Source organism: Aedes aegypti, unplaced genomic scaffold (genome assembly GCF_002204515.2).
Source record: "Aedes aegypti strain LVP_AGWG unplaced genomic scaffold, AaegL5.0 Primary Assembly AGWG_AaegL5_hic_scaff_678_PBJ_arrow, whole genome shotgun sequence".
Classification (NCBI taxonomy): Eukaryota; Metazoa; Arthropoda; class Insecta; order Diptera; family Culicidae; genus Aedes; species Aedes aegypti.
Genome location: NW_018736360.1, coordinates 5,498 through 17,042, shown reverse-complemented (window position 1 = coordinate 17,042; position 11,545 = coordinate 5,498). Strand labels below are relative to the sequence as shown.

The 11,545-nt window shown below is 40.8% G+C and overlaps 1 protein-coding gene across 1 annotated transcript; it reads left to right on the top strand.

The window, feature by feature from the left end:
- The first annotated feature begins 2,040 nt into the window (after positions 1-2,040).
- Positions 2,041-3,300, top strand: LOC110681294. Its single transcript, XM_021857055.1, has 2 exons — positions 2,041-3,056; positions 3,126-3,300. Exons 1-2 carry the CDS (start codon positions 2,569-2,571, stop codon positions 3,283-3,285), a joined length of 648 nt encoding a protein of 215 aa, XP_021712747.1. The 5' UTR covers positions 2,041-2,568; the 3' UTR covers positions 3,286-3,300.
- The last annotated feature ends 8,245 nt before the right edge of the window (positions 3,301-11,545 follow it).

Below are 11,545 nucleotides of genomic sequence, written 5' to 3'. Positions count from 1 at the left end.
TCAAACACTTCAGATTCGCACGTCAATATGCCTTTATCCTTATCATGTACATCTCGGCCCGCGACACAACAATTCCATAAAGATCCACTGAATGTCGAAATTTTGAAAAAAATATGGAAGCACTTTGGTGGGCACGTAGTTTTTAATGAAATTTGAAGTTTCGATATCTGAGGAATTTTTGGCAAAAATTTCTTTTCTGGCATATCCGCTAGATTCATGGTAAAATCGTATATTTATGAAGATCTTCAATATATATGTCTGTCAGCAGTACTTGACAATATCAAGGACGATGAAAAAATAAAAAACAGACTACGAAAAGTCAAGCTGTTCACACTTAATTACGCATCCTTCTAAATCTGTTCGCAAAGATGTCTACTTCATTGCGTCCGACTAATTTTGCATACTCAAAAAGGTTTTATATAGGAATATTCGATATCTTTACCATACCGCCAATGAACTAACGAAAAAAAAATCCCCAAGAAATATTATCCCTCCAATCGTTTCCACAAAGGGCTGCAAAGCGCTACAGGTATGCTAAGCAGCCGCTATTCGTTTAATAAGGCGACCGTATAAACACTCCATTGAATACAATGTTCCATCGCGAGCGTGAACGAGCCGAACGGTAATACGTCGTAAAAAAGTGCTTCGTCTGATTTTAATTCATTTTATGCTTCTGATGCGCACGCTAGACCCAAAACGAGACGCGAGGGAGCTGTGGTCTGATTGAGGTGAGCTAACCTCAAGACAGGAAAAATCTAAAAACATGATTAAAGCTGTTCGAGCTTTTCCCTTCGCGTTTCGCGTGTTTCTCGTTGGTCCTCCAACCCGACTAAGAGCCGCTTCCATGTCTGTCCGTAACGAAACTTGTTTTAGTTTTCGTTTTCTAGGGTCGTGTCGTCATCGCTCGCTGCTGTGCTTGGCTCAGTGCTACAGTGACGGACAAAACTTTAGGATAACGTCACTGAAAAATGTCATATTCGCTGAAATTTTCGCATATTTCAGAATTTCGCGTTTATAAGTTTATTTAAGTACAGGGTATTGCAGGATTCATTCTCATGTAATTTCGAAACACGATCAAAGTTAGTAAAGAAAAACATCGCATCTTAATCGGTCCATTATTGGCAATATTTCGTAAGTTGTGACAAGCTTGATAAATGGCAGCAGCGAACGAGAAGAAAGAGTGATGATAAAACCCATTTATCTCGCTTATTTACCTGTTATGTCTGTTAGTCCCATGGTTGTTTCCTTGTATAAGAGCAACTAATCTGGCGATTCTGGAATAGCAACCACGGGTGGGTCAATCGAACTGAAGCTCAAGTTCAATGTGTTATTCGTATGATTACAGCAGTTTAGCCATTTGGAATAATACAAACAATTCATCAATTACAAAATAAAGGTGTATGTGGTCTCAAAGTTTCGTCAATCACTGTATGTGTTGTTGCAATTTCTGTCTCGTACAAAGTCACTAGTTTCTTCGTGTAGCTCAAAAGGAGCCCACTATTTACACATAGATTAAATCTACACGGGTAAATAAATATTTGCCCCGGCCTTTCCCGCCATTGCCTGATGCATTGCATTTGAGCTTTGCCGGGATTTACTGTTGCGGTGGTGCCCTTGGAGTAAAAGACGCCATGTGGCCGACGCCGGACGTGTCAAATATCAATATTCAATCATTTGCTCTCAAACAGCTTTTAACGCCTTTCCTTTTCCCTCTTTCTCTATTCCCACAACAGATTATTATGGAAAAAGGCGAAAGCCACATCAAAAACGAATTACGTGGGGGCTCCTTGACATCGCATTCGGAGCCCCCGGCAACCAGTCAGCAACAGCATCATCCAGCACAATCCCTGCACCACCAACCGTCGCCAACACCTCAACAGCAAGCTGCCAATTACGATGATCCCTCCACAATCTGCTACGTATGCGGTGCCCGTGGTGCCCAGGATCAGTTCTACCTCCGGGTGCGGTCAAATCCGGAGCGCCCAAATGAGCCATACTTTCCCCTGCTCGAAACGCACACCCCTCCGAATGGCGTTCCCAGTGGACACCCGCCCAGCTAGGGGTGCGTGCGTGCAATCTCTGCTTCACAGCCCTGGTCAAACAATGGGAATACCACGAACGGGAGGGTAAACCCATCACAGAGAGATTGTACTGGCTCAAAAGGAACGATGGAAAAAGTTTCATTGGTGCCGAAATGTCCACCCAGGGCGAATATGCCACTCAGGTGCTCGGTCTAAATCCGGAACACGTGCCTACCAGTGGCCGATCGCTAACGCCTCAGTCGCAACATATGAGTTCTTATGGTAGAATCGAAAGTCCCAATAGTTTAGCAAGGCCTCGGTCACAGGACCATCCCGGAGCGGTTGGTCCTCTGCCTCAACATTACCAAGTAGCTAGAAATGAAAGTCCAATCCGGTCTAGCTCGCGGAACGAATCACCGCAGGGCAAAACCGAACCATACCATCCAACCAAGCGGTACATCGAAAATCACATAAACAATAGCGGAAGCTGTAGTCAACAGGGTTCGAGGCCTTCCAGTCGAAACGAAAAAAGTGTCACACCGAGCCTATGTCGAGAGAAAACCCCTCACCGGTGGCGGTAGTTCCCAGCACAACGACATCCGCCATTACTCAGCCGGCAACGGCGTCACCAGTGCTGGCTGGTCGGTTCGATGGCATGAAAATGTCCTCGTTCGCCCACCACAAACTGAAAATTGGTAATTACGCCAACTCACTGGCAGCATCGGTACCGGTCTCCTCGGTTGCCACACCGTCTGCCAACAACGCGAACGATAACAAATCAACTTCGTCCACATCGTCATCGACGCATCGGTTGGAGGAGGAAAGTGCACTGGATTTGCGGAACCTCCCGATGCCCGGCGCGACCGATATTCTGGACCTGTCGATGCCGGACAAAAACTCGGTGACGGAAGTGTGCTACGTGTGCGGGGATGAACAGAGGCGGGGCAGCTTGGTGGAAATTTCCACCGTCAAGCCAAAGGATGGCAAGGACCAGGAGAAACCGTACTTTCCGATTTTCGACGAGACGCATGCTAGGTAAGCGTGACCTAATCTGCATTGCGGTGTGGTTTTTTGGTGCTAATGTGATTCATTTTTGTATTTTAGACCCGCCCGTTCGCGACCGAAAGATCCAAAGGGTATGGTGCAAGCGTGCAAAACTTGCCACAACTATCTGATCAACCAGTGGCATGCGTTTAATGTAAGTTTCTCTTTTGAAATGATTATTTGTTACATTGTCGATTATTGGGGACTTTGGAGGGTTTGACGCGCTCAACTTGTTTGATAGCCACGCTTCTACACATCAAAATCTATAGTTTATTGCTATTGGTCTTAAAGAGGGCTGGTGAACATACGACCAGAAGGCCGCATCTGGCCCACGGCTTTATGAATCATTCAACATCAGGACTTCAGATAGACTTAACTGAATGTCAATTTAGTCTAAATAGAAGTTATTGCAAAAAGGCTAAATTTCCAAACATAATTGCATTTCATTCATTGAATCAGCTTCAATTCTCACAGAATCCTAAGCATAAATTTGATCTAATCCTGGAAGTGATTCTCGTAAGATTATCTAAACTGCCGTGAATCGCAAGTCAGTCCCATCTGCATTTTCGTCAAAATTGAGTTGAGTTCAGTTTTCAACATACCTTCCAATGCTCTTTCAGCTGCACCAATGAAATAATATGACTTGTCGGAAAAATTAGGTAAAAACAGCAAGTCAAATTGTCCTATAATGAAAAGTAAGCGCATATCAGTCCCACTACAGACTTTTGCAGCGTGGAAAACAAAAAATGGAACCTATTTTGATCATCTTTATATTTTTCTCGGAAAGATATCGTAGTGAAAAGCAAGTTGTGAAAGTTTCATTAAGATTGAAACATGTTCCAATCCTCCGGAATTTTTTGAATATTTGTATGGAAAACGAGTTTAAAAACTTCACAGCCCATTTTCTCAATGCGTACATTTTACAGATGGAACAGACTTGCGATTCACGGCAGTAAAAATAGGCACAATTTTCCACAAAATCTTGAACAGGACTCTCAAAGATTCTTACAGAAGCTTCAACAATACTTCATAGAGATTTAGCTAGGATTTCCATCGAATCTGGGACGTAATTTTCTGAAATGCTGGGATGGTTTATAATACTAGGTGTGCAAATTTCTAATTGGATTATGGGCACGTTTCTTTTGAAATGCTGGACAGCATTCTTAATAATTTTAGAATATGATTTTGAAATAAATATTAAGCGAAGTTCTGGAGGAATCCTAGGTACAATTATTGTTAAATTCTGGTCAAAATTTCCATATACTCCTGACTAGGGTTTTTGCAAAACCTTGGGGTTCTAAAAGATTGGACACGCCTGGTCGTGAATCACATATATAGCAACTTTTTTATCTTACTCTATCTTTCTTCGGCGCAGATGGGGTCGAACAAAACGTCGTTGTTTATGGCTCTTCAAAATAACTTTTTTGACCGATATTTTTTCATGTTTATAAACCCATGGTTTGTATGTCAAAAGCTATTTTGTAGTCTGAAGATCGTTGGCATGATCCTGGAGAGCACTTCGGAAACAACAAGCAAGACGATACGTTTTCGGGTCGGCGGAGAAGTTTTATTTTCTTTTTCGTGCGTTTTATTGGACCGTGTCCTGCGAGGGCCCAAGCAATCGTGTTCGTTTTGCGCGCGACTTCGAAGTGATTTAGTATGTACATCAGCTTTTATTGTCGGAGTGAAATTGAATTTTGGCTGCTCAGTCAAGGATGGACTAGAAATTGGTGAGCCCATTTCATGCTTTTTATTTCTTTTTGTTTTCTATATTTTCTTCCAAATGAGTAAAGTATGTTAAGACATTTTTTCGTCCTGACAACGGTAAGAATGTTGCTTCTATGGAATTGTTCAACAAACTTTAAATGCTGCGTCCTTCCAAGAGTTGGCATTATTTTTTTACCAATGGTTTTTTTTTGTATTTTATGAAAAATATTATATTTACTAGCATGTTTATCATGGTCTAACCACTTATCAAAGTGAATCCTGTGACCCAACGATTAACAAACATTCTTTCCAGTAACCTTTGTGGAGATGTAGAGTTAAACACGGTCTTCAAATAGCAAAGGTTAGGCACTAATATTCCTTTCCTCATTTGCAACAATGAAAGTTTCTCTCTTCTCTTGCTCTGTTTTGATTTTATCCGTGCAATGCTAATGCTTTTAGGAAGTTTTTCACTGTAGATTGAAAGACTATGTCCTTGGCTAGAGTTTCATAGAGAAAAACGTAACAGAAGAGCACAGTTATTGATTAAGAAGAAAGTAAACAAAGAGAGCCTCTCAAGTTAGATAGGTCCTTTTGAAAGGTTAGCAAGCATTATCCGTTCGTTCTTCACATGAACACCAAGGCGGGTCCAGCTCCTCCTACAGGGTACAATGAACCAGCCTTGATGAACACCACGGTCATAATAATCACAACCGACTAGGCATTGCATAATTCGTACTCATTTGATTTTGAAGCACGATCAAATCTAGCGAAGAAAACATCCCATCTGTATCGGTCTATGATCGGAAATGTTTCGCAAGTTGTAACAAATTTGATAAATACCACCAGCGAATGAGAGCCCCATTTCTCTCGCTTGTTTACCATTGGGGATAGGTGTTCCATTTCACTGGCATGATAAACGATCCCCGAACATCCGACAGTATTCCCAGGTTTGAGCAGAATATGATGAAAAAGCTCCCATGATGTGTTGCTGATCATGATTGTTACAGAGAGCAATAAGTGAGAGATACTCTCAATTTTCTCAGGATTTAATCCCTGCAATTAACACATCATCAGGGTTCTGAATATGTAACCCTGGTTTTGAACAGATTAAAGTTGCCTCGGATATGCTACAATATAGTAAGCCGCCGTGCATCAGCATTGTCCTGACCGCCTACCGAATATTTGATATTAAAAGCAGGATTTGTCAGTCTGTGTTTGACAATTTCCGACAGGAACTTTGACTGTTTCAACGAAAACGATTTTTCAACTGTCGATTTTTTTTATTCGTGGCAGATTCTGGACCAGACTTTTGGCGCACAAAAGCCTTCCAAAATGCTTGACGATGGGTGGCAGATTCTTTGCAAGGTATCGAATTAATTAATTATTGATCAGATCATTTTAGATTCCAAAGATGTTGGCAAGATCTTTAGATTGTTAGCATATTTCGTTCAAGATACTTAGCAAATTATAAATATGATAAATGTTTGATTCATATTGTTTTCCTTGGTTATGTTTCGGATGATATTATTTATGAACTCTCCTGATAAGCTTAATGGTAGATTTCTGAAGGATCCTTTCAGAATTTTGCCAGAGATTTCCAACACTGCTCTGCTAACAAAATGCTTACAGGATCCCTGATAGATTTCAGATGGATTTTTTAGTAAATTTCCGCGTTAATTGGTGTGCTTTACTCATCTTCAGTCTGTTTCATTAGATGCTTGACTTGACATTTCATCAGCGATGTCTTGATTCCAGTACCTTGACAAATACTTGGCTTATTACTGCAGAAACCTCGGTAGTACCCTTCTTCTTCTTCTTCTTCTTCTTCTTCTTCTTCCTCTTCTTCTTCTTCTTCTTCTTCTTCTTGGCATAACGTCCTCACTGGGACAGAGCCTGCTTCTCAGTTTAGTGTTCCTATGAGCACTTCCACAGTTATTAACTGAGAGCGTTTATCGTGTGGCAGGTACGATGATACTCTATGCCCAGGGAAGTCAAGGAAATTTCCATTACGAAAAGATCCTGGACCGATCGGGAATCGAACCCAGACACCTTCAATATGGCTTAGCTTTGTAGCCGCGGGCTCAAACCACACGGCTAAGGAAGACCCAGTAACATTTTTGATTCAAAGTGAAATTATTGATGGATTACTGGCGCTATACTTACACAATATTAATGTTTAGAAAATTGTTAGAAGATCATTGTTGTCTTTAAGGTATTAAGAAACGTTAACCAATTCCTTGAGAAGTCTATGAGATTATCTAAGTTAAGTTAAGTCAGTTATCCAAGTTTCTGGCAGCTTGATGGATTCCTGGTGGGATTCTTTGTAGATTACATGGGATAATCCTTGAAACATTCTCAGCTTGATTCTTGGTGATTCCTTGCAGAAAAGTTGATGAACTATAGGGAAGATTTCTGCATATTCCTGGCTTCCTGCTTACGAATAGCTTGCACCAGATGATAACGCAGTTTTCTGATAATATGCTTGGAGAATGGTAGGAATTATTTATGTGGAGTACAGAGGAAATCCTTAGGTGATCCTAGTTTGGTCCTTAACTCATTCTTACGAATCTTTGGTGCAATTTTCAAAAGCTTCTTGTTTGATACACTCAGGGAGAATTCATTGAAATCTCATTTAGATGGCTGAAACTAAGCTCTGAGAAAATCAACAAATAATATCCTGGTTTTTTACAAGGGAGAAATCTGCAAAGAGACCCTGGAAAGGTAATTCAGGGATTGTGGGAATGTCACACCACCAGCCCATGCACTGTACATAAGCATTTCTCGCTGGATTGCTCAAATGGTGTACAGAGTGCACCGACTCATCTCCCCGGAAACACCTTATGGTATTTCTTCGGGGATGGGCCAGTGCATATAGCACAACACATGTAATAGAAGTAGCCTAGGCAAACTGCTTCTCCTAGTCGACTTAACACAGGGCTAATCCTCTATAGCCAACTCTTGGTCGGCGCGCCATAGGCGCTGCAATTCTAACATAATGTGAGTGACAGCCGTAGTTACTACATTCCAACACTCGGCATCCGCACACATTCTCTCTATTATATTGTCGGGGGATGTGTCCTCTCCGCATGTAGCTAGTATGCGATCTCTCACAACAATGAAACGGGGGCAATCGATAATATTCTGTAAAGACATCTAATAGACGACTTGCTCTTTGAAGGAAGCACCAAACTAGAACTGATATCTAAATGGATGATCCACTTTTCAATTTAAGATGGAGAATCTCGTGCTTGGCTTCATTGAGCAGTTGTACTTATTTACCTTGCATGCCGTTTCCGTTCTTGACATAGTGCATGGCTTGTTCCTACTTACAGAGTGAGTGACATTTTAGCGACTTGATCAATGTTGTCAAAGTGATCACTAAACAGTAACTATCGGTGGTCACTGCAGTTTTCCACAAAAAAAAAACTCTTATAAAAACTTCTTGTAAAAACTTGTGAAAATTGGCTATATATCTCGGAAACGATTTTTGCGGAAGTCTATGTATATATTTTGACAGTATACCAGGAAGGTTTCTAAGACAAACTTCCTCAATAATATAGATAATTGGGGTTTGAAACAGATTGGGAAAATTCAACCAGATATCTGTACAGAAGGTTTTTTAATGTGGACGGACCTGGTGTAGTGGATGGAACACATGCCTCTCACACCGAGGACCTGAGATCGAATCTCAGCCCTAGTCACTTATGACGTTTAAGTTATAATAACTTCTTCCTTCGAAAAGGAAGTAAAGCCTGAACTGATCTAGCCGTTCATTTTGGGACAGTTGTGTTCTTATGGGCAGTGTACAGAGTGATGTAGGCAAATTTTCTAAACGATTTTTGTTGGAACAATCCTTGTGAGAAATATATGGAATTTCTTGATTCTACATCAATTACCTTGATAAATTCACGCCAATTCACTTAGTTCATGGTCGCTTCTCACTATCCTCGGCTGCGGAGAAGTATTTGGTCCGTTGAATCTGTTGCATGCTCCTTTGTGGGTGAGCGACGGAATCTGGATCATGCTCATGCTCATGCTCATGCTTTACACTATCCTCGGCTGCGATCCACACTCTCCAGGTCACTGTTTTTACACGGTTGTTGTCCGACATTCTCACAACATGCCCTGTCCAGCGTTTCTTTCCGTTTATAGCCATATTCAGAATACTGGGTTCACCGTAGACTTGGACGAGCTCCTTGGCCACCACACATCGTTTTCGTGCACGCCGCCGAAAATTGTCCTAACCAAGCACCCAGCGTTCGAAAACCCCAAGAGCTTGCAGCTCCTCCTCGAGTATATTCCAGGTTTGCCATGCCCGTAAGGACTACATTTGGTGCGGGGTGAATCTCTCTCGACTGCAGTTTGTTCGGGAGCCCATAAGAGGACTTCCACAGATGATGCGCCTTCGTATGTCACGACTAACGTTGTTGTCAGTCGTCAGCAAAGAATCGAGGTAGACGAACTCATCCACCACATCGAAAGGATGCCCGTCTATCGTGAGGTATTCTTTAAAAATCTCCTGTAGAAATTAAGGAGTTGATTAGAAACACCCCACTAGTTCGGTTGAACATACTGCAAGGTGCAAAACATCGAACAATCGATCAAACGTTGTTAACTGTGCAGTGACACATTGATTTATATCGACCGCTTGAAATTACCCCTTCAGTTTGACTTAGGTTGCATTTGCCATTAGATTTAACCCGATTACTAAACCCCGAGCAGGTCCATGTGCGGAGAACAGGTTGTTTATCAGTAGCTTTCAGTTACACCGCAATTAGGTTGAACTAGGAACGATAACCTTTGATTGCTAATCACTCAAGTAGGTATTATTATTCAAGGTTGTTTTTAACTGGGCGCGGAACTAGAATTAGCTACCAAACGCCGCAATTGGGAGCAGTTCCAGTTGCGCTTTCATGCAGATTTGTCCAATTATCTAGACACTACTAATGCGCTCTCTAGTACGATAAGAGCATTAATTTGCAGTAATTAGTACCTCTTATCAAAGTCACCCAAAGTTCTGTCGTCTCTCGCAGGTGAGCAGATCAGTTGACACCTTATACCCAAAGTAGCGACATGGCGTGGCCGCCTGCACTTGAACTGCGGCGCGGCGCGGAAGCTGATAACAGTCCAACGTCGACAGACGTCTTGTCCTGTTAGTAGTGGTAAAACGCGCGATAGGGGGAGATGGTTCAAAATGGCAACTTAAGCTTAGTCGCCAGATAGTTCCTTCTCTTACTGGTATCAAAGATTTCTTCAAGAATCCGTGTTGTGATTCTTTTACAAACTTTCTAGGGAATTTCTCCAAGAAGTTCGTTAAAGGATCTTTTTCAAACAAATATTTCTAAGCGTTACCCCAGAAATTTATCCAGAGATTCTACAGGAATTCCTTCAAATATTCGTTTAAGAAATTTGCCAAGAAAATCCTGATTTCTTTAGGGTTTCCTAGAAGATTTTCGTTTAGGAAATCGACAATTCAACCAGTTATTTCTAAACAGATAACTCCAGTAATTCCTAAGGAATCTCCTTCAAACTTCTCGTTCAGAATTTATTTTAGAAAGATTTTCTTTAATTACTTGCTTCTAAGGTCCCTTCAAGAATACCTCTAGAAATTCTTTGAGAAATTTCACAAGGATCTCCTCATATAATATATCCATAGATTCTTCCTTTGAGGAAAAGGAAACTCAATGAACTTTTTTTTTAAGAGAGTTCAGATAAAATCCGGCTGGTATTTCTAAATCTTAAAACAATGTTTGATGAAACTTCTGTAGACATTTTCGATGAACTCCTGGATCTCTTAAAGAACTGTTGGACCCTTGAGGATGTCTTTGACAATTTATGGAACAAATGCTGAAGAAATGTCTCTAAGAATTCCATGGAAATTTCTGAATTTTCAAAAGAAATGATATAGGAGATATAAGGAATTTTGCGAGGGAACTATGAAAGAGTAACTGAAAGTGATCCAAACGAAATCACTATTCCTTAAGCTTTTAACCGAGAAATCTGAAAAGAAATTTGGAATAACCAGTTTAGCAGTCGAGTAAGAAACTCTGAAAGTTTCACTAGCAGCTTCAAAATGTTGCACCAGGATTCATTGAAAGCAGGGAAAAAGCGACTCTAGATACTATTTTGGTTAAAAAGAGTATTTAGAGACCTGTTATAAATAGATAAACTCCTTTGGAAATTACTGGAAGTAGTACCGTTGAATTTTTGGCTGAAATATAATGCAAATCCAAAGAAGATCTTCGGGAACATCTTAGGGGGGAACCGCATGGCGGAATATCATTGAAGAGAGTCTTTATTACTCACTTGAAGAATGTTACTGAAGATTTTTTCTATTGATGTTACAAGATCTTTGGAGAAACAATAACAGAAATCTAAGAAGTAATTGACAAATTACTTGAAAGTTCTTTGGAAAATCACTGAACACATAATAAGTGTTTGGCTTATACTGTTATTAGTGTATATATTATCGATCTTTGATTTTTTTTTCTTGAAATTTGAAGCAGTTGATAAGAAGCTGAGTGTAATAATTTTTTACTTTGTTTTTCAGTTCTAAGTGGTTTCCTAATGAAGTTGTGGATAGATTCATTGAGAATTTGTTTTTGGTAAATTTGTGGAGCTACTGGTAGTGGGTAGTGCTTCGTAAAGCCCAAGCAGGACAGTTCAGTTTTGCGTCGTCCGATAAATTTGGCTCACGGTTTCGCGCATGTTTTCGTCGCCGGAGATTTTTTTTTTTTTTCCTGTTTTCAAGCGTCTTGCTGGGTAGTGCTTCG